Source organism: Capra hircus, chromosome 11 (genome assembly GCF_001704415.2).
Source record: "Capra hircus breed San Clemente chromosome 11, ASM170441v1, whole genome shotgun sequence".
Classification (NCBI taxonomy): Eukaryota; Metazoa; Chordata; class Mammalia; order Artiodactyla; family Bovidae; genus Capra; species Capra hircus.
The window spans coordinates 15,935,916-15,959,393 of NC_030818.1; the positions used below are offsets into that span (position 1 = coordinate 15,935,916).

A 23,478-nucleotide genomic window follows, 5' to 3' on the forward strand; every position below is an offset into this window, starting at 1 on the left:
TGTGATATCAAGGATTCCTGACCTCTGGCTCTGAGGAGCTTGGTTCTTAGGAGCTGCTCAATAATTATTGAGAAATTGAGTCCATGGTTCTTATATGCTGATGACCACACTAGGTTTAACTTTTTTCTTTTTGAAATTTCATTTTCCACCTCTGCCATGCTATCTTTTTAATGTTCTACATTCAGCTCTCTACATTGACCCCAAGCATTTGGTTTGAAGAAATTTCAGCAATGTGAATAAGTAAATAAATAATTCAGCATTCTGATTTATCCCTTTTAATTTGTTGTAGCTTTCTCTGGACCTCTATCACACAGAAGATGATATTTACAAACTATCACTGGTTCTGGAGCCTAGAAATTCTAAATCGGTAGGTATTGTTTTCTCTCTGAGGATTAGTGACAAACACCATTATTTGTCATTTACAGTAATTGCCCATTACAATAGTGCTATGTGGTCTAAAGATTGAGGAATTTAAAAAATCTATATTCTCATTTTACCAGTGGAACAGCTTAGCCTTGACAGATAATTATCTCTTCATTTCACAGGCTAACAAAGAACATCATTTCCAATTACTCTGTTTTATTCTTGATCTTCCATGTTCCCTCTGAAACTACCAACATATAGGGCTAAAAAAAAAAAGTGGTAACAATAACTCGACTTCATGTTAAAGATCATTCTGAGCCTTCCAGGCTTTTTTAAAAACCTATTCAGCATAAAATTAGATTTAATAAATTTTAAATACCCTAATCATAATTCACAAATTTCTCTACTAATGATTGACCCAACTCAGAATTTCAATATCTTCTTTGGATAGCGCCTCACTTAATTGATAGTTAACTCTTAGTGAAGAAACATTATACAATGAGTTGAAGAAATTGCATTACTGAGTGTACACTGCTCATTACTTTTAGCAAGAAGACTGTAGCTCAGCTATGTTTTACACCAGGAAGAAAAATATCAGGATGAATCTGAAATTTACAGTAAGGATGAGGTTTGCATGATGAAGAAGAAATTTCTGTCTGTTTCTTATATATATATCCTGAGATCAGTTTTCTTACAAATGTCTCATTCATTACCTCCACTCCAGTTGAGTTCTGTGGTGTGTTGCCAGCAACTCTAGGCTCTAAGTCTGTCCATCTATTAATACCCACTACAATTCTGAACCATCGAATTGAAAGAGGCAGAATGACTGTGAATGCTGTTCACAGGGAAGGCCAGGTGGGAGAGCATAAACTTGAGTCTGAGTCAGTTGACCTAGTAGCATCTGTTCTTAAAATAATGAGTGGTGTTTCCATCACTGTGTTTCTCTTGCTGCCAGTCCCAAGAGGCTCATCTTCTGGGGACACTGCAGAACGCAGCCTTATGGGAAGATACAGCACAGACAAAGGGAGGGGTTAAGGCCAGACTCTTCAAAATTAGCATGATAAAGAGAGCTCAAAAGAAAGGTGAACTTCCCAGGTGGTGCAGTGGTAAAGAATCCGCCTGCCAGTGCAGAAGGTGAAGGTTTGATCCCTATGTGGGGAAGATCCCCTAGAATAAGAAATGACAACCCACTCCAGTGTTCTTGCCTGGGAAATCCCATGGACAGAGGAGACTGGCAGGCTACAGTCCATGGGGTCACAAAGAGTCAGATGCAACTGAGCGCAAATACAAGCAGGAAAGAAAAGTCATGTTATTGAGAAAAGGGAATTTGTACGCTTCTCTTTCATTGCATAGCTCTGGTGTGATGAAGCTGTCCTGTACATGCACACAGCATTGCTGCCTCCTGACACCTTCCGTTAGCTGTAACCGGGCATCTTAATTGCTGCCTGTTGGTTGTTGAATGCCTGGCAGGTCATAATATGTATGTTATCTCATTGACTCTGTTAAGCAAACAGAGTCTAGTGAGCATAGGTATGTTTGACACAGCCAGTAAGCGGGAGAATTTGGATTCCTCTTGGGACTGTCTGGCTTCATCGCCTGTGCTTTTTCCTATGATGCTTCCCATCATTTCCGCACCATCTCTTGTTCAGAAACAGGGTAGGAATGACCATGTTGGCATACATGCCTGATTTGTGCCCTTTAGATTAACTTTATTTTCAGTCTCAAGTTTTGCCAATTTTAGGAGATATTTCCATACAATATTAAAAAAATCTTTAAAAAGTATTCATTTATTTGATTGCACCAGGTCCTAGTTGTGGGAGATGGGATCTTTAGTTGCAGCACATGTGATATAGTTCCCTGACCAGGAATCGAACCTGGGCCCCCACATTGCAAGCATGGAGTCTTAGCCACGGGACCACCAGGGAAGTGCCAAAAGAGTCTTTTTATCTCTTATCAAAGCAGAAGCTTTTGAAAACTTTTCCAAGTGCTAAAACCCTATTGTTTAGTCGCTCAGTCGTGTCCAACTCTTTTGTGACCCCACGGGCTGTAGCCCGCCAGGCTCTTCTGTCCTTAGGATTCTCCAGACAAGTATACTAGAGCGGGTTGCCATTTCCTTCTCCAGGGGAGTGTTCCTGACCCAGGGATCGGACCCGTGTCTCCTTCATTGGCAGGCGTATTCTTTACCACTGAGCTACCAGGGAAGCCCGCTAAAATGAAAACTCTATGAATACGCATTTCCCAACCCCTTTCTGCCTCTTCTCTAAGTGGAATGTCACCCTATTTGTATTCAGTGTTTGACGCCTGTTGGGAACTAGAGAACAATTTCCAGTCAGGATTATTACTGAGAGCCTGTGGCTTTAGCGCGCTTGCAGCTGGAGCCGGCCGACCTCGCCTACTTAGTCTCAGAGCTTCTCGACCTTTTTCTGTTCACAGTGGCATTCTTTGTGCCTCCCTATTTTTTGTGTTTTACTTCGTGCCTCAGCTTTTTCATGCTACCTCTAGGTCAAAAGAAATACCTAACATTTCTACTCATAGAATAGTTAGGTCCAAGCAACTAAGTATGTATAAATATTGATATTCTAATGACTTAGTACCCGCTTGAAAAATACACACTGAAAAAGATATTATTTTTATTTCATTCTTAAATAACCACAAATACTAATGTGCGTTAGGCATTGTACAATGTCTTAAATCTTGGAATCATGTTGATACTGTCACCTTTATTACTTGTTCCAAATTGATTTTTTGCTTCACAAAGATATGATATCATTGGTAGAAACATAGAATGATTTAATGGGTGAACTTTGTAGTTTGTGTGGAGTCCGACAAATATTGAGTATAGCTATATTTCCCTTGGAAGTTTGAAATATCTTCTGGTATCCCTCTGAGTTTATGATAGTGCTTTGAGGAGATGGGGGTGCTTTACACAGTACCAAGGGGTCAAGGGTTTAGTCCTTTGTCATATCAACAAGGTGAAAGACTTGACCAAAAGAGCCAAGATGGGAGAGAGTGTGTGTGTGTGTGTGTGTGTGTGTGTGTGTGTGTGTTTGTGTGTCAAAGAGAGAGAGACTGTGAAAGGGTGACCATATTCAGATGGCAGATATTTTTTGTTTTATTTGTAGCCCACGGGATATCAGAAACACCCACCTCACAACATTAGTAGAGGCGTAAATCCATATAGTTACATCTCAACTCCCCTTGCAAGAATGTTTATTCCGAACTCAGTGTCCAATTTAAAAAAAAATCTGCTAATACATGTGTGTATGTAGGCACCAGAAAAAATATTTCACTGTGTGAGAGTCCAAGGGAGAGGACACAATGTGCACAGCACTCTTGGCTGGTCTCCTGATAGGACTGTGTTTTGTGCTTGTGTTGTATAAACGTGTTATGCATTATTGCCACCATCCTCTCACATTCTTAAGTGAAAATATCTCGCAAGAACGTAGTAACACCTGTGGAGAAAACAAGTTGCACTGAAGAGGGCTCAAGGGAGCTAGTGATTATTCAATCCATCAGGAAGTGATTAGCATATTGAGAGAGATGCTGGCAAGATGACATAAACTTGGCTGTGCACCGCTGCCTGCTTGCTGCACACACCTAATTTGTCACTAGCACTGAGTATTAAAGAATTAGATAACTGGTGTTTCATAGGCTTTCTATTATACCAAAAAACCCCTAAAACTGTATGGAGTGTTATAGAGATGTTTACCAGTGTTTTAGTATTATTTAGGGAACTTGGGTAGGATTTTTGGATGAGTTGGATGAGTCATGTTTTTTCCCACCTAAAATAATGCAATCTAGGCTCCTGCTAAACAAAACGCACTATCCAAATATGTATTTGGTTACAGATTAGATTCTACCAACAAAATATTCCATTAACATTTTCACTGATGTTTGTTTTAAAAACATTTAAGTGCTACACAAATATAACTTTCTACTGATGTGAACATGAAAAACTTAAATGTCTTTCTCAGTGTCCCTGGTCCAAATTGCTCAAAGTCCCAGATAAAGTTGAAAAATGTGTGTGTTTTCCATGTGTAAAATAGATAGCTAGTGGGAAGCTTCTGTCTAGTACAGGAAATTTAGCCTGATCCTCTGTGATGACCTAGAGGGGCGGGCTGAAGGTTGAAGGTGGAAGGTGGGAGGGAGCCACAAGAAGGAGGGGATATATGTACACATATAGCTGATTCACGTTGTTGTACAGCAGAAACTAACACAACACTCTACAGCAGTCATACTCCAATTTAAAAAATAAATAAATAAAATTTTTTTAATGTGTATGTCTTCTGTCAGCAGCCTACCTCCCCTACGACGCCCACCAAGCCTGTGGTGCCCCTGGAGTGGGCCTCAGGAGTGATGCCAAAGCCAGATCCTACAGTCATCAACAAGCACATAAGGAAATTAGTTGAGGTAAGTGAGCACTAGGAGGCCCCTTTCTCTTTCCAGAATGTTCTCTGGTACCAGCCTAGGTATCAGCTGGAGTCCATCAAGACAGCCCTCTGGCAGGTAGGAGAAATTCAACAGACACTTAGCTCTGCCTGGCCATGGCTTCTGGGGGAAGACTCTCTCAGGAAGGCCCCCTTTCCCCTTTCTTTCTGTGGGTTCTCACTTGTCCAAATGCTCACGGCTACTTAGAACTCCTGTCTTCCCCAGGCATTTGATACATTTGTTATTGCCCCTGCAACCCAAAGGACTGTTTGAAGGTTAGAATCTACTCACTAAAAATCCACATGGGGGCACTTTCCTAGTGGTCCAGCACTTAAGAATCCGCTTCCAATGCAGGGGATGCAGGTTCGATCCCTGGTGGGGGCACTAATATCCCACAGGCCGCAGGGCAGTTAAGCCCATGTGATCTGTAACTTCTAAGTCCGTGTGCCACAATGAAGACCCAATGCAGTCAGAAAACAAACAAGAAACAACCCACATGGATCATAATAAAATGCTTGATAAATTGGTTACCTGAGGCTAGGAGGAAAATCCTGCAAGTTAAATAGTCTCTTCAGCATTGTACGTTTGGAGGTCTGTGACACAGCAGCACAATGCTTTAGGTCAGAAACATCTCTTAATGAAGGGCAAGATGATGTCTTTTTTTCCATGTGAAAAAAGAGTAGATGCACCATTGTGGAAAAGATGGCAAGCACCTTTCTCAGGCACTAGAAACTGATTATTGATTACTCATCTACCTTTGAGGATCAGTATCTCCTCAGGTGCAGTAGAAACAAGTCTTTGGTATATAATGTACTCTTTGCTGGGAAAGAGTGTTTACAGAAAAAGAATGTTCTACATCTTGGCTCATCCACAAAACCATGAGGTGCTGATAGAAAAGTTTCATGGAGCATGTGCGGCAGAAAGGGAGGAAAGGGTGAGGGAAGATGATGGGAAATCCAGAAGGTCCAGTGGGGGCCATATGATGATGTGGTAGTGACAGACCCCACCTGGAGCCAGGGACAGTCAGCAGAGGATCCAGGGACACGGAACTGTGGCTCAGGAAAGTCTAGAATCAGGAGATAAAAGAGGTGTTCTCTCTCCTACTCTTAAGTGGTCACTGCATTCTCTGCAGACAGGCCTTCTTTGCTGCAGGAGTCTATTTTGCCCCTCAGTACTTTATCTCTTTTCTCTAATTCCAATTTCATGGGGGAAGGTTGACCCAGTTTTGATAGGTTAAGTACCACTAATTTAATCAAATAAATGACTGGGTTTTACTTGAATTTCCATAATGAGTTTTATTCCACAAAAAATCGTATACTCTCAGTATAAATATGGGTATTAAATGATAAGTTGTAAGCACTCCATAATAGTTAAGTTTTAAGCAGTTTTGATTTGGATAAGTATTGAAAGTAAAACTTACAAAAATAGTTCAGTTATCTATGGATAAACTTATAATGACTGTCATATTTTAATGAAGTAATTTGTTCATTTATACATTGCCTACTTCCCAAAATACTCCTGAAGCAGCCTGTAACCTAAGGCAATACAGATAAAATATAATAGTCACCACAAGGGAAGGAGAGAGAGATTCATTACAGCTAGACTCGAAGTCAAGTGTGTGCATACATGTGTTTGCAGGGAGAACTCACAAATTTTTTTTAAATCTTAAGAGGGCAATAGAAAATTCTTTTTTATTTTTCTCTGATTAGAAGGAAAGCCAGGGGAATTCCATTGGAAGTCCAGTGGTTAGGACTCAGCACTCTCACTGGCCCCAGGTTCAGTGCCTGGTTGGGGAATTAAAATCTCATAAGCCACGTGGTTTGCATCCTACATATAAGTGAAATCATATGATATTTGACTTTCTCTGCCTGACTTATTCCACTTAGCATAATATTCTAGTCTTTCCATGTTGTCAAAGAATGGCAAGGTTGCATCCATTTTTTATGGCTGAATCTATTCCAGTTTATTCGTAGATCACATCTTCCTTATTCATTCGTCTCTCAATAGACACTTAGATTGCTTCCGTATATTGGTTATTGTAAATAATGCTGGAATGAACACAGGGGATGTATACATCTTTTCAAAAACAAATATTTTTGTTTTCTTTGGAAAAAATACACAAAAAGGAATTGATGGATTGTATGATAGTTCTATTTTTAATTTTTTGAGGAACCTCCTTACTGTTTTCATAGTGGCTACACCATTTTATAATCCCACCAAAACAGCACATGAGGGTTCCCTTTTCTCCACATCCTCAACAACAGTTGTTGTTTGTTGTCTTTTTGACAATAGCCATTCTGACAGGTGTGAGGTGGTATCTCATTGTGGTTTTTATTTGCATTTCCCTGAGATGAGCCATGAGTGATATTGAGCATTTTTTCATATGTCTGTTGACCATCTGTAAATCTTCTTTAGAAAAATGTCTATTCAGGTCCTCTGCCTTAAAAAAATTTTTTTTGGTCAGTTCTTTGCATGTTTTGAATATTATCCCCTTTTAAGATGTATCATTTGCAAATACCTTCTCCTATTCAGTAGGTGGCCTTTTCATTTTGTTGACATTTCCTTCCCTGTGCAAAAGCTTTTTAATGTGATATAGTCCCAGTTGTTTGTTTTTGCTTTTGTTTCCCTTGCCTGAGGTCATTACTCCTCATCTTTAACAATTTTAGGCTATTTTCAACATGTTACTTCTATCAGAACTTTATAATTAACTTGTTCATTTAAAACAAATTCCCACTTGGATTTTTATTGGAATTGCATTACATGTATACTTTGATTTTTGAGATGATTTAACATTTAAAGTTTCACTTTCTATTGTCATGATGTTGGTATTTGTAAATTCACCAGCCTCACTCTTACTCAACCCAGAGGTCTTGGTTTAGACCTTGCTTTCTTCAGGAAATATTTTAAAAATTCCCTGCCCATCTTCCTTCATAGCATTTTGCCTTTATCTTCAGTACTGCACTTATCTCATTATACCATAAAGGCTTCTCAATTTTGTTATCTCCCACTAGATTTCAAGCTCACTGATAGAAAAAGTAATATGCTAATTATGCTTTCCCAATAACAAGTTCAGAGGCTGCCTCATAAGTAGTAATTCAATAAACATTTGTCTTTCCTTTGCAGTCTGTGTTTAGGAACTACGACCATGACCATGATGGGTATATCTCCCAAGAAGACTTTGAAAGTATAGCTGCCAATTTTCCCTTCTTGGATTCCTTCTGTGTGCTGGACAAAGACCAGTAAGTTTAATTTTGTTATATTATAATGCAGCTGTCCTGAAGCAGAAATTACTATCAAAGGAGAGCAGAGAACTCTATCTCTAATTTATATCCTGAAAGCATTGATCCTAGTGATTTGATGAGATGTGTCTAACTTTTTGCTGATTTTTTCTTGGTGTCCATGAACATGACTGGTTGGATGGAATCACAAGTTAGTATTAAGTAGAAGTTCACTTGCAAATTTGCCAAGCTCTCCATTTCACATATTACTGCTACTACTTAGCAGATGAACTATCATCACCCAAAACCTCCATCAGAAAAAGAATAGAGGCTAATTATAGTTAGGTCTAGGATAGTAGAGTCTTCATCATCACTGGACCAGGGAGTAATCTTAAAAATCATCAAGTAAGTAAGATTTGTTTTTTTAGATTACTTCTGGTGTTCAGCTGCAGGTGACAGGTACAGATAGCCAGAAAGTGTCCCTGCTTTGTTTATTTCTTTGCTAGCTCAAATGCTGTCTTGAGAAACAAAGGAAAAATATGTTTCTCTTTAGCTTCAAACGATTTGTGAGAGATTAAGTAACTTTAGTGGCTAAAACCTGGATCATTAATTTAAAAAAAAATGGCAAGAAACTCTGACATTAATAATATTATCACTTCATTTTTAATTATGTGAAATTAGTTCCTAGTTTAAAAATCATCTGTAATGAAATATTGGATTTTATATTGTCTAAATATCCAAATTCTATCATATTAAAATCCTCTAATATTTGTGTTGATGTGAGAAATTTTTAAAAAGTTAAACCTGTAAATAATTCAGCACAAGGAAAGCCTTGGTAATTTATCATAAACATCTTAAAACCTTAATCTATCTTCACTATATAACTAAATCAGAAAAATACTTTAAAAATACTTATATACTTTTAAAATAAATTATTAGAAACATAAACTTCTCTTATGAAATCAAATTTAAATTATTTGCTAACTACCTACTTCCTCTCTGTTTCTGTCAGTAATATGTATGTAGAATATGAACTTAAAATCACTTTCCAGTCTTCATTTTCTTGCTCTGCCATTCTTTAAATGGAACTGAGTCTGTCCCAGTAAATACATATAGTTTTTCCTAAAAATAGAATGATCTTCCCTAAAAATGAAGGTTTAAAATATCCCTACATGATTTCTTGCCAGACATGCTTAGATAGTTGATTTTGAGAGGAAAGTGGACCATCCAGGAGAAGATTCTAGCAGGTTGTTGAAGATATAGCACCAAGATTCAAGAGAACAGTCAGGGCAGGAGACATAGATTGTCAGGTCTTCAGTCCAGTGGTGTGAGCTGGAGTCCCAGAAGTGAGCACATTCTGATGGGAAAGTTTATTATTTTAATTAAAAAAAAATTCTTATCTTTGGCCCCGCTGCACAGCATGTGGGATCTCGTTCTCAGACCAAAGATTGAATCCACACCCCCTGCAGAGCACAGAGCCTTAACCACTGGACCATCAGGGAAGTCCCTCTGATAGGAAAACTTAGAGGAACATGAGCATGGGGCCTGGGAATGTGGCTTCAGGGACTCCTCTTCCCACGTGCAGAAGCTGAAAGACATGGATCCTTCAGAAGAGCTAGAGAAGGAGGAGCAGAAGAGGCAGAAGGGAGCCATGGCTACATGGAATCACCGGAGAGCATGGAGAAGGGATGTCAAAAGCGGGGAATCCTGTCCCCATGACATGTGCTGCCAGGAGGTCAGCAAGTTCAAGGAATGAGAAAAGGCCACTGAGAATGTTACTGTGACAGCTTCAGTAGAATGGTTAATTAGAAACCTGATTATTTGGAGGAAAAGAGTAAGTGAAGGAAATGGAAAAAATGTCTACTGAATACTCCTCCAAAAAACTTCAGGAGTAAGAGAGAAGACAAGTGTTGGAATGGAGGCAGGAGTAAGGAAAGACCTTTTTAAGGAGGAGACGTCCTGAGTATATTTGTAAACAAAAGAGTGAGTGGCTGACAAGATAGAGCAGAACTTAAAAGGAGTAGTGTCCTGGAGAGTGGGGGTCGGCAAGGAGGTGGAGGTGGGAGAATGACCCCAAGAAAGGACAGATGAGAGATAAAGGAATTCTGAATTGGCACAGAAAGGTGTGATCTTCAACACACGCTGATGTAGTGAGAAGGCAACATGACGTTCACCTATGTCAATGAATTTGATGGGGTCTTTTGGTAAACAAGGAGTCAGCGTCTGCAGTGGTAGGTGGAACCAGAGGTTCTGTGTGAAGAAGATCTGGGAGAATCACTCTAGTGAATGGTCTGTGTGCCAATAAGACATGAATGAAAAGGTTACCAATGGTAGTAATCTGGACAACATAAGGTGGAAAAATCTGAGAATGGTGGGTCCAGTTATCATGGTTTTCTGCCTTTCTCCAGCAACACGATTCTTGTAAACCCTATTATGAGGCAAAGGCTAGAAAGGAGATGTCCTTCTGGAAGCTACTATTGGTAATGAAGAAGACTTTCTGTGCTACAGTGCACAAGTCACCCCACCCCACACCCCCCCACACACACATGTTCTGCTTACTAAGAAAGCCTTTGGCACTGAAAGTTGTCCTTTGAGGTCCTTTCCTTTCGGATGTGAACATGTGAACAGGATAGTGAACATTCCCACCTGCTTTGGTACAAAGGTTTAGGAGGCGAGTGATTTAAGTGTGGTGACTGCTGAGCGGCATGTGTTTAAAGAGCCCTCTGTTCTTGGTTCTCTTCACAGGGATGGCCTAATCAGTAAGGATGAAATGATGGCTTACTTCCTGAGAGCTAAGTCCCAACTACACTGTAAAATGGGACCAGGATTTGTCCATAATTTTCAGGAGATGACCTATCTCAAGCCAACCTTCTGCGAACACTGTGCAGGATTTGTAAGTCTGGTTTCCAGTGTTTTCACTTGGATGTAGTGATTTGTGCATATTCTGAGAATGTGGGAAAATGGCCCACTAACAGAGTCCATGGTCTGTCTTAGAGCATGTAAACCACGATGGCTCCCTGAAATGAAACATTTGATTAGAAGCAAGATCTGCAGGTTTTAGCTACACTCTTTCTAGAAATGCAGGGCTGGCAAAGACAGAGAAGGTTGGTGAGGTCTATTAACTCAAGAGAGCAGTTTGACTGTTCTTACCTGCCAGGGAAAGGTTCTGCCCAGTGAGCCCTGGCCTTCATCACTAAGTGGGTACAACTAAGTGGAGTATTTCTCATAGCCAGCTCCTCCCAGTTCTTGTTTTATATGGTGTCAATCACTAGAAATCGATCATGACATGGCTCAATAATTCATAGCTCAGAAAGGAAAAATATCTTTTCAAAGATAAGATGTTTATAATAATAAATAATATTTACTTGGCATTTGACAGGAATGAACTATTTAGAGACATTAGTGTAATTGATCCTCATAACTAGCCCACGAGGTGGGCATTTTACTCTCCCCACTTGTATGTGAAGGGAGGGAGGTCCAGAGTGGATAACCCAATTCTCCCCAGATTTCACAGCCAATAATGACTAGCTCTGGGACTCAAATGCAGGTATTCTGGCTTACCTACACCACTGCAACAAAGGAAGGTTGTATACATCATTTCCCACATTTGATGATTCTTTGGCAATTAAGATCAGGTTTGGCCTTGGTATTAAACAAAGACCCTTGAGCTCTGAACGTCTTCTAGTTGATATCCTAGTAATAAAAGATGGAAAATGTGGTACCTACACGAGGGTAGCCCAGCAGCCAGGTGAGTGGCATTTGTTCAGGTGCCAACTCAGTTTTGTTAGCTTCATTCAGCAGTCATGTCCCGCTGTGGACCCATATGAAATTCATAGCTGATATCATATAAGCTCCCACTAAATGATACTTTTCCCTTTCATTCTTTTTTAAAAAAATAGTTTAATATTTATTTATTTGCTTTTTGTCTGTGTCAGATCTTGGTTGAAGCAGGCAAGTACTTCACGCCACATGTGGACTTCTCTCTAGTTGTACCGCATGGGCTCAGTAGTTGCCGTGAGCAGGCTAAGTTGCCCTGAGTCATGTGGGATCTTAGTTCCTTGATCAGGGATTGAAACCTCATCCACTGCATTGCAAGGCAGAGTCTTTAGCACTGGACCACCAGGGGAGTCCCTCCCTTTCATTCTTGAATAACTGGCTTTGAGGAGCCGAAGGGCAGGAGTTTCTATTCAAGCATCCCTCTGAGAATGGATAAATTAGAGGCAGTGGTTACATCAAAGATGGTCCCATGTGATCATAGCAGCTGCTGTGGTCAAGGGGCAAGGCCAGCCTAACAGCTCTCTCCGCCCACCCCAGGGAAAGAGAGGTTCTCCTACCAGCTACGCCACTGGGATTGTGTCACCTGACCACTTGATCATCAAACAAATACGTCTCCTTTTTCATGTTTCTGTCTTCTGAGGGGGACTTTTGCCTGTGTCTAGACCTGAAAAATGCTTGAGTGGGATGGAGCTGTGTGCAACTCTCTGCTGCAGAGGGAGGCCCAGGGAATTTCTTTGGCCAGGGCCAAAAGTCAAGTTGAGGCTTCTGACCCTGGCATGGTGTGAGAGTTGGTAGGTCCTTATCAGATCTCAAGGTCTTATCTCTGCTCCCAAGTGCTTCTGGATGTCTCTCCCTTCCATGGAGCCACAGGTTCTGTAGAAGCAACAAGGTAGGATTCTTGGAGCTTCCACACTCCCCTCCTCAGCTCATCACAGTGCATTTGCTGCACTAGGTCTTAGATGCAGCTGTGATCAGGTAGAATGCTCTGGACTTGGAGTCCAGAACTCTGAATCTCAATTCTGCCCTTAACTCTATGTCCTTGACCAGATTATTGATCATCTCGGAGTCTCTATTTTCCTATTTGCAAGAGAGGGTTAAGACTCACCTGTCATGTTGCTGGGATGATTAAATGATATCAGACGTTGCATGCCACAGAGCTCAAAGTGAACCCTTCTCTCTTTGTTTTTTAGTGTGCCTTGATACTTTTGGAGTTTAATTGAATGAACTCATTTATAGTTTTAATAGCCCTTTTTACTTTCCAAAATATACTTAATTTCATTGCTACAATGAGTTGATCTTTACACAGGCATATTAAATAAACAAATAACAACAAAAAAAACCTCATTGGTTTTCAAAGGGATTTATAAAATATCATGTTCTAGATGGGCTTTGAAGGGAATTATGGGGGAATAGAGGAAACATTTTTTTAGTGCCTGTACCACATACTTCTGAAATAAATTCCATTTTGAGGGTAAGGAAGGCAAACAGACACTGCTTGAAATACATTGATTTTAGAATTAGAATTCCAAAGCTGAAAGAGTTTTGCTAATTCCCTTACTTTGAACTCCGGAGAAGTTAAGTGACTTCCCTAAGGTCACATGGATCATGAGCAGCAGAATCATGACTCATATTCAGGTCTCCTGATGCTCAGTCCAGCGCTCCTTCCACCACAAACAGTCACTCCTACAGGAGCCTGAGATCTCACAGTCAAAGGGCTATGGGAAGTATCCTCTCCTGTCCTTGGCTTGTATGCTGACCCAGAGCCTCTTTCTGCCTCGTGTTGTCTCCCGGTTCTTAAGTAAGCATTAGCAAGCAACGCTCTGACTTACCCTCCTCATGGGTCTCATGCTTGACTTTATCTGTTTCAGCAGTTTAGCAGTTTCTGCAGCTGTGCTAATAACATGGTATAGCCAGATAATCAAATGCTTCTTAAACCTTATCCTCTCTTGTCCTAGCTCAGTGGCTTTTGCTCTGATCTCATGCAAAACACCCAGGATCCATGGCATCCTGTCTTTCCTCAAGTGACACATTCTTCACCTTCTTTCCCTACTGATTAGCTATGAGATCTTGTCAAGTGACTTCACCTCCCTGTAGCTCAGTCTCCTCGTCTATAAAAATGAGAAAATTATCATTACCTATCTCATAAGGATCTGGAGGAGGGCATGGCAACCCACTCCAGTATTCTTTCCTGGAGAATCCCCATGGACAGAGGAGCCTGGCGGGCTACAGTCCATGGGGTCGCAGAGTCAGACATGACGAGCAACTAAGCACAGGGATATTGTGAGCATAAAATGAATTGCTACACATAGCTTACTCATTACTCACTCACTTTGTGAAACTGCCTTTTACATAGCAAGAGTTCATTCAATGCTGTCACTGTTATTTTTGTTATTACAAAGACCGAGGGCTCTGTGAGGAAACATTTTCTCATACCCACAAAGTTTCCCAGATGTGGGACCTTGCACATTATTTGACTTCCTGCATCATGACACTCGCCTTTTATAAAAGGGAAGAAAACTTGATGATCATAAAGATGCTTACAGCTCTGAGAGATGTGATTGGCCTACCTACCCACTTCCTTTTCTGCAGTGACACCTCCCCATCCCTCTTCCAGTCATCCGAGACACCTGAGGCCTTGCTTCCAGTTAGTTGTCTTAATAATCCTTCCTGTCTCCGAGGCGAAATGTTACCTTGTCCCAATAGACATTTGTGATGTTTTCTGAAGGAACAAATTACTTTTAAGGCTCAAAGGAATCACTCTCCACTGGTGGGATTTCCTTGTCAGAAAGAGAGTAAGGAGCAACCTTCCTACCACCTTGAATCAGCAGCTACTTACTCTTCTCCTAGGGCCATGATGCCCACACTCAGGGCATTGTTCTATAACACATTGTGCACGACACCCCCATCAGTGTCAATAGCCCCTACCAGCCCTGTTTCTATCAAGATGGTTTTATTAGGTTGATATCAGTCGCTCAGCCTAACCACAAGGAAGTTAGGAATGGAGCTTCTCCAGCCTTAGGGCTAAGCCCATTTAATTCATCCATGTTCCCTGGTCCCGAAGTCCCTGGTTCCCATATGCAAGTGCTGCAGGAGGCCTGAGAAAGAATGTGGGAAGTGCCCTTCTTCACGGAGGTTACAGCGAGGCAGAGGCTTGTGAGGACACTGTCACCACGATGATAATCTTCAACTGCCTGGGCAGACACTCCCTTGTCACTTCCTACATCATACTTCTACCTGGGTTGGCACAGCCCTGGCACAGACCAAACACTGGACACATGGAGAGAATAATGACATGAACAGATGCAAGATCTTGTCCTCTTTTGTGTTCCATCAAGGCAGAAATGCTTCCCAGAAAGTAACCAAGCAAAATTCAAATGCTTTAGTAGGATGGTTTGCTTGGGTTGCTTAATTTCCTGTGCTGTGTGCTTTGCTGTGCCTAATCGTTCAGTCGCATCCCACTCTTTGTAACCCTGTGGACTGTAGCGCACCAGGCTCCTCTGTCTATGGGGATTCTCCAGGCAACAATACTAGAGTGGGCTGTCATGCTCTCCCCGGGGGATCTTCCCATCCCAAGGATCGAACCCAGGCCTCCCCATTGCAGGTGGATTCTTTACCGCCTGAGCCACCAGGGAATCCCAGTACTGAAGTGGGTAGCCTATCTCTTTGTCGGGGGAGCTTCCCCACCCAGGAATTGAACTGGGGTCTCCCGAATTGCAGGTGGATTTTTTACCAGCCGAGTTACCCGCTGCTGCTGCTGCTAAGTCGCTTCAGTCGTGTCAGACTCTGTGCGACCCCATAGACGGCAGCCCACCAGGCTTCCCCGTCCCTGGGATTCTCCAGGCAAGAACACTGGAGTGGATTGCCATTTCCTTCTCCAATGCATGAAAGTGAAAAGGGAAAGTGAAGTCGCTCAGTCGTGTCCGACTCTTTGCGACCTCATGGACTGTAGCCTATCAGGCTTCTCCGTCCATGGGATTTTCCAGGCAAGAGTGCTAGAGTGGATTGACATTTCTTTCGCCAGGGGATCTTCCCGACCCAGGAATCGAACCGGAGTCTCCCGCATTGCAGGCAGACGCTTTACCGTCTGAGCCACCAGGGAAGCCCTAATTTCCTGTAGGGGGCGCCAAAGCAGTGTGAATTGGAAGGTTGGGAATAGATGTGTGTGCACTGCCATGTGTGAGACATACGGCTGATGGGAACCTACTGTACAGCGCAGGGACCTCAGTTCGGTGCTTTGTGGTGACCTAGTTGGATGGCATGAGGAGTGGGGATAGGAGGAAGGCTCAACAGGAAGGGGATATATGTATAAATATATAGCTGATTCACTTCGCTGTAAAGCAGAAACAAGCATAACTATGGTTGTAAAGTAACTATACCCTAATTTAAAAAAAGAAAAGGAAAGGAAAGCAGAGGGATCTAGGGCTTCCAAAGGCAGAGGGACAAAATCTTTCTGTGAATTTGCTGAGAGCGCATTACAAAAGAGTCCAATAAATTCACCAGTATCAGCTTCCCACCCCAGCTCCCGTTTGGCTCCCAGAAAAAAAACGGAAGCCAAACTCCTGTTATTGCTCCAGCTGCAGTGGGCCGGGAGAGGGTCCTTCTATCTAACAGGAAGGGTGTCAGGAGCAGCTACATCCTGTTTGTGCTCCACCAGTCACCACGCTTCCCAGGACTTCCTTCTCTGCGGCCTTGTCAGGTTCCCTGACATTCCTTTGTCTTTTTGTTACAGCTCTGGGGCATAATCAAGCAAGGATACAAATGCAAAGGTACGTAAACATTATTTTGTTAAAATTTTTAAATGTGACATTTGGAGCAGAAGTCATAATTGTCTGATGGAAACTTTAAAGCGTTCGGCATCTTGGAGAACCAGGGGCTTTGGGGCTACTGGCAACTGAAGAGTTAATGTGCCCAGGAAAGGACTCCCTGACATTTCGTTTCCGAGAGCCCAGGCTGGAATTTCATCCCAAGCAAACTACACTTATCATCCTACACACATCTAACCCCTATCTCTAAGATGTCCTGCTCATCATTAGCACACATTCAAGGTGGGAATTCTGAGGAGAGCAAGCCCAGCGGAAATACTGTATATAAGAACTTAGTCCTTCAAGGGAAAAAAAAAGAACCCATGCTCATTTCTGTAATACATATACATCTCTTTCGTCTCTCGCATAGCTAGTCTTGTCTCTAGTAAATCACAGATGACGATGAGAGAAGAGGAGACACTTTTGCCCTTTTCAATGAATTTGTTCATATACTCCCCCCATTTAATTGAAAGTTATAGCAATTGTATAAATATATATTTAATAAATGCAAATTGTAGATACTTTTGTTGCTACTTGTAGATAAAAGATTATTACATAATATTATGTAATATGTATTATGCAGACTGTTCATACTGGTTCTTTTAAGAATCTGATAATGCTCTTGAAAAATATAATTAAAACCACAAAAGGAAATATTGTAATCACAGAATGCCTTCAGATTAGTAATGTTCCCTGTGATGCCTTTTTTTCTCTAGCTGTCTTTCAGTATTTGGCTCTCATTTTACAAAGAGTAAACCTCTTTGGGCTTCTTTAAACCTCTATGGGAGTCACCCTTTAGTGCTCAGGGAAAAAAAAAATCCCTTTAGTTTTCTGAATCAGTTGTCTTAGTCTAACTTGAATTGTTCCTTGATTTCAAGCAGCAAAGAAATTTTCTCCCCCTTATGCCCTAGACAGACAGATAGACACACACATACACACACATACAATTTTATGAAGATGAAAACCAATTAAACCCTAAGATCTCTGTTCATATGGTATTTTCTCTTAAAAATACGTAGAGTGAAAAGTCTAATTAAAACAGACCAAACATCATTACAATTTGATCTTTCCATGATATCATTACAAAACCATTTGAAACTCGACCACTTAGGACTGGAGTCCCCAGTCTCCAGGCTGCAGACCAGTACCTGCTGTCAGATCAGTGTCAGCATTAGGCTAGAAATAAAATGCGCGGTAAATATAACGTGCTTGAATCATCCTCAGACCATCTTTCCTACCCCTGGTCTGTGGAAACATTGTCTTCCATGAAGAAATTGGTCCCTGGTGCCGAAAAGTTTGGGGACCACTGATTTAGAGGGAAACGGTTTTGAAAATAATGAGAAAGCTCCTTTTTGGTGATGAGAGAGAAATATACCCTTTAAAATGATCGTATCTGTCCAGTGATTCTAAGAGGAATGTAGAACTCTCATCCTAGGAAATAACTGTGCTGTTATCTTCCAAAATGGCCAAAATTTTCTACCCCAAGCAGCAATTAACATCTACTTTCTTAACTAAAGCATCTCATGGGACAATCGCAGGGTCTGCTGCCTGCCATTTCCAAGCCGCAGCCAATGAAACATGTTTATTGAGCATAAGCTCCCCTTGTCTTCTGTTTCTGTGCCAACAAAGGAAGTGAAAGATGAAATCACCTGCTCTGAAAAAGGTTTGGGGACATGAAGAAGAATAGAAAATGCAGACAAATCCTGAATGGAGGGATGCCTTGCTATTAATAATGAGAGGCAGCAGTAGGTCCTGGGAGAGAGTAGACGCTGAGGCTTCTCACCCTCGTTCTGGCTCAGGGAGTGCATTTATGGGGACGGATCTTGGTCTGGAGAAGAACCCCAGTCCCATGTAATTTACAACTATTTTGAGGACAAAGGCAACTCCTCCCCTCAGGCTGCCCCTGCTTGTTGCTCCCTAGCACTTTAATGAACTGTGTAGAAGAAACAACAGAACAGATAAAAGAGAACTTTAGGAACCCCAGGAAGGGAAGAGAGTCCTGTTGGCCCTTTTACTGCCCCTAGACACACCCTGTGGATCTGAGATTAAACACAGAAACAAGGGTAGGGGAGGGGAGTCCCGACAGCCCAAAGACCACCCTGGAAACCTGGTCAGCACCCAACACACGAGGTTCACACTAATCACCTGTGATGCTTTGGGTTGTTTCAGATTGTGGAGCCAACTGTCATAAACAGTGCAAAGACCTCCTGGTTCTGGCCTGCAGGAGGTTTGCCCGGGCACCCTCCTTGGGCAGCAGTCATGGGTCACTGCCTGGAAGTCCCTCGTTGCCCCCAGGTAATGTCCTCTACTTTCTTTCCTACTGTGATTTCTCTCTGCTCACCTTCCAATCCTGCACCTTGGTTGGGTTTTAGATCTAAAGCTGGTCAGAGCCATTATTATAAACACAAAGGTCTTCTTCAGGATGAGCAGCAGTGGCTAAAAACCCTTGAACCCTGCACGCTCTTTCTGCTTTCAGGTCTCAATAACCTGAGGCCAGTCTCACTCCGCCTCTGATCTATTCCTCTAGGACCTTGCCCTTTGGACTCCTGTTGTCTGCAACCACTTTGACCGTTTGCTATGAAGCAGTTGGATGTCAAATAATCACAATAATCACAGTAAGCTTTCCCCTTCCAGTGCAGGATGAGGTGTTCGAGTTCCCTGGTGTCACTGCTGGACACCGAGACCTGGACAGCAGAGCCATCACACTGGTCACAGGCTCCTCCGGCAAGATCTCTGTGCGGCTGCAGCGGGCCACCACCAGCCAGGCCACCCAGACCGAGCCTGTGTGGTCAGAGGCTGGCTGGGGGGACTCAGGGTCCCACACCTTCCCGAAAATGAAGTCCAAGTTCCACGACAAAGCTGCAAAGGACAAAGGCTTTGCCAAGTGGGAAAATGAGAAGCCCAGGGTGCAGGCTGGTGTGGATGTTGTTGACCGAGGCACCACGTTTGAACCTGACCAGGATGAAGCAGACATGGATGAGACCAAACAGGATGGTGAGGTCAGTGCTGGTCAAACCACAAAGAAAATCAGAAGAGGGAAGCAGAAAGGGACTGAGATGAGCATTATAGCAAATACACAAGGCCCCCTGGTAGTTTTGAAAGCAGAGTGGTTGGGAATGAAGATATATCACTTTTGTTTTTTTAAAGACATATCACTTTTAGTCTTGCTGCTGGCTAATTATGTGACTCTGGACAAAATGGTCTCTTCTCCTTGGACCTCAGTTTCATCATGTATAAAACTGAACCAAGGGACTTCCTGGTGGTCCAGTGGTTAGAATTTCACCTTCCAATGCAGGGAATGTGGGTTTGATCCCTGGTGGGGGAGGTAAGATCCCACATGCCTCTTGGCCAAAAAAACAAACATAAAATGGAAACAATATGGTAACAAATTCAACATAGGCTTTGAAAATGGTCTGCATCAAAACAAAACAAAACACACCTGAACTGAATGGGTTCTATAGCTCAGTGAAGACTTTCTTGTCTGTGTACTGATTTGATGTCCAGGAATCCTTGTGTGTATCCAATATATCAGTACACTATACCCACCAGCTAGTTTTCCAACTAGAATCAGGGCACAAACTCAGAGAAGGCAGTGGAAGCAAAAATGTTTGTAGACAGAGGAGAATTGGAAACTCTTGCCCCTACTTAAAAAAAAAAAAGCCTTTTGACAGCATCATGGGGGAGAGGGTGGTGAATATCAGAGGTGTGAGAGCTTCAAGATTCCATAAGAGTCTTTGCCTCCACACAAAAATGATGTTCAAATCATCCAAAGCAAATTGGGAAGCATATGGAATGTGTTACAACAAGCTGAAAATATAATTTGATTCAAGATGGACTTAGATAAATTTATTAGTCAACAGTCTTTAGTATATTAAGAAAAGGATTTGAGGAAATTGGTGTCATATTCCTAACCTTTAAAGCACTGTCATGGAAGGCAGCCATTGCCTCCCTACTGATTCATAAACAGAATATTAGGTTAGGCAGAGATCCTACTGGATCAAGCCGATGCTCTTTATTCTTATGACTGGACCTCCACATTCCATTTGTCATCAGATCTCAGCACAGTCTCCATAGTCATCTATGATGAGAAAAATGTCAATGACCTTTATCCAAAATTCCTTCCTCATTGAAGACAATAAGGTTGCCACACATGATCGTCAGTCATATGAAGTTTATTGTAAGTTCCTGCTGAGCCATTGTTTCCCTCTTATAACAATAACTTTTAAAGTGGCTTCATTGAGATATAATTTATATACTATAACATTTCCCCATCTAAATTATACAATTCAGTGGGTTTTCGTGTATTCACAGAGTGGCACAACCACCACTACAATCTAATTTAAGAACATTTACACCATGTGCTGCGTGGACTACATGATCTTTTAATTCTCTCTAAATCTTGAGAGCACAAAATACTGGTCACTTGTGATGTTCCCTCAAAATTATCTGATAAATTGCTTTCTGGGGATAGTTTTATTTTACCAAGAGAGATCCCGTGGTACAACAGGTTCTGATTCATATTGCAGGATGGCTGACTTCGGCTGAGGACACTGAAGGCAATTGTGTTGGCATTTGGAAGGAGCAAGATAAGAAACTCTGAAGAACACTCCAACGCTCAGGAAGTTATCTGAAAAGATACCTGGACATTCACTGGCTTGTGACACTGTGGGATCTATGGCTGAACTATGGGCCAGAGGATTTACCCTATGAACTATTTATTTCCTCCTCCCCTGCTCCTAGTGAGGTGCCACAGAGAGATGCGTTATATCGTTGGTGATTTCCTCTCCTTTCTCTAGGGCCATTTGTATACGGGTGAAATGGAAGCTTTGGGGCATGTACTTGATATTCATTTTCTAAACTCAGACTACTTTTCTGTGAGAATGTTACTTCAGTGTTTTTATAAACTTCTGAGGTGGGTGTTTAATGAGGAGTTGATTTAATGGTCTTTTTGGGTGCTTTGTGGACAGGACCAGGACTTAACATTTTCTTGAGAGACAAGGAAGCTCTTCCAGGCTTGGAATGCAGTGATTCTTCTAATAATGATCTGTTGCAAGGAGAAGCTGTTTACATTGTTCTTACCATACAATGTGCAACAAACCACATTTTTATAATCATATGTCTTACCAGTTCTGCATCACTAGGTAGCCGTGATACATCCATGAAAACTCTCCTAATATTTATAATTGCCATGGGGAAAAATTCACTAAATATTTGTCCCATCTGACTAGGTGTAGTCATCTTTCCTAAGACTGCTATTAATAAGTGTCAATAGCAATTTAAAAAATCAATTCAAGTTTTCAGCAATAAAATTAAGGAGAAAAACAAACCATCCCTCCAACCACATACTGAAATATTTTTAAAACTCAACCAGCAATTTTTAAAACCTCAAAATAGTTTTAAGAATTTTGTTTGTTGAAAAAGAAAAAAAATTTGGTTGTGAAAGAGAGCTGGCATGTTCTTCCTAAGAAATTGCCATCCATGGTTAAAAAAAAGAGAGAGAGATAGAAAGCAAATCACCACAAACTGGCTCTGATTAACATTTCATTTAAACTTTTAAAGTATCAGTATTTTGAATATCTTCCTTTGACTCAGCATTTCTAGACACAGGTCTATTTCTTACATGATGAATTAGGAGAAAGTACTTGGTTCAAGATATTGAAAAATAGAGATGGGTTTGAGCCTAGGGGTGAGGAGAATGACCTGCTACAAAGTGACCAGTCAGAAACTGGATCCACAGAGGCACACTGGTCTGCATCTGGGAGCAATCCATGTAAGACTGAGTTTCTTTGGGGGCAGTCGCTTCAATAAAGAAATGCCTTTCTTCTCACTTTCCATTAGGTAAATGAGGACAGTCCTGTTCAGCAAACACTTGTTGAGTACCTGCTCTGGGCAGGTGCTGTGTTAGATGCACAAAGAGGAGCACCCCTTCATCTTTCCCCTTGGAGATGAGAGTCTGTGCGTGTTAAGGCAAGTTGACGCTCTAAAATATGTTTCAAATTCGCTAGAACTGACTTAATTAGGCCAAACAGATCCAGAGATCAATTCGCAAAAATAATGCAAATTAAATAAAGTTATTAGGTGAGGGCTTGTGATTAAGCTAGGAAATAGAAGAACTCACCATTTGCAAGCACCTCAGAAAGCAAACAGCCATTCTCAGCATTGGTTCTATGTATATGCACTCTCTATTCCTATTCATAAATGCAATGAAATACATGTTATCAAAATTAATAACAGAAAATGGCAATTTAAGTACAAGAAAACTTTCTTGTGTGTATATCTTGTGTTCTTGTTAAGGAATATTAAAATTTATTTTTCATCTCAAAGCAGTTATTTCAATTGCCATTTAGTTTGGGTTATTTTTGAGATTTCAAATATACAGAAAGTTTTATATGATCAGCCTTCCTATGACAAAAACACTAAATGAAACTGGAGTGAAAACAAACCAAAAAAAATAAATAAATAAACAAGCATATTTGTGTGTATGCTGCTGCTGCTAAGTCGCTTCAGTCGTGTCCGACTCTGTGCGACCCCATAGATGGCAGCCCGCCAGGCTCCCCCGTCCCTGGGATTCTCCAGGCAAGAACACTGGAGTGGGTTGCCATTTCCTTCTCCAATGCATGAAAGTGAAAAGTGAAAGTGAAGTCGCTCAGTCGTGTCCGACTCTTAGCGACCCCATGGACTGTAGCCTACCAGGCTCCTCCATCCATGAGACTTTCCAGGCAAGAGTACTGGAGTGAGGTGCCATTGCCTTCTCCGATTTGCGTGTATATATGTATATAAATTATTTTGTATATGTGTGTTTATATATATATACATGGCTAGTGGGTTAGGATTCAGCACTTTCACTGCTTCCATGGCCCAGGTTCAGTCCCTGGTTGGGAACTGAGACC

The 23,478-nt window shown here is 41.5% G+C and overlaps 1 protein-coding gene and 1 non-coding gene across 6 annotated transcripts in view; one reads left to right on the top strand and one right to left on the bottom strand.

The window, feature by feature from the left end:
* Window positions 1–23,070, top strand: part of RASGRP3 (RAS guanyl releasing protein 3) — a 114,705-nt gene extending 91,635 nt beyond the window's left edge. For 4 of the 5 annotated variants that reach the window (XM_013967527.2, XM_005686402.3, XM_018055110.1 and 1 more), the window contains 8 exons: window positions 290–367; window positions 4,657–4,773; window positions 7,915–8,030; window positions 10,755–10,902; window positions 16,516–16,552; window positions 18,758–18,883; window positions 19,223–19,587; window positions 21,115–23,070. In XM_013967527.2, coding sequence (XP_013822981.1) covers window positions 290–367; window positions 4,657–4,773; window positions 7,915–8,030; window positions 10,755–10,902; window positions 16,516–16,552; window positions 18,758–18,883; window positions 19,223–19,587; window positions 21,115–21,123 — 996 coding nt within the window. In that variant the 3' untranslated portion in view covers window positions 21,124–23,070. The remainder of the gene's footprint in view (window positions 1–289; window positions 368–4,656; window positions 4,774–7,914; window positions 8,031–10,754; window positions 10,903–16,515; window positions 16,553–18,757; window positions 18,884–19,222; window positions 19,588–21,114) is intronic. The other variant, XM_013967530.2, reaches the window with a different exon arrangement.
* TRNAA-UGC lies at window positions 2,217–2,288 on the bottom strand. The gene has a single exon. It is a non-coding gene; the product is annotated as a tRNA-Ala (tRNA).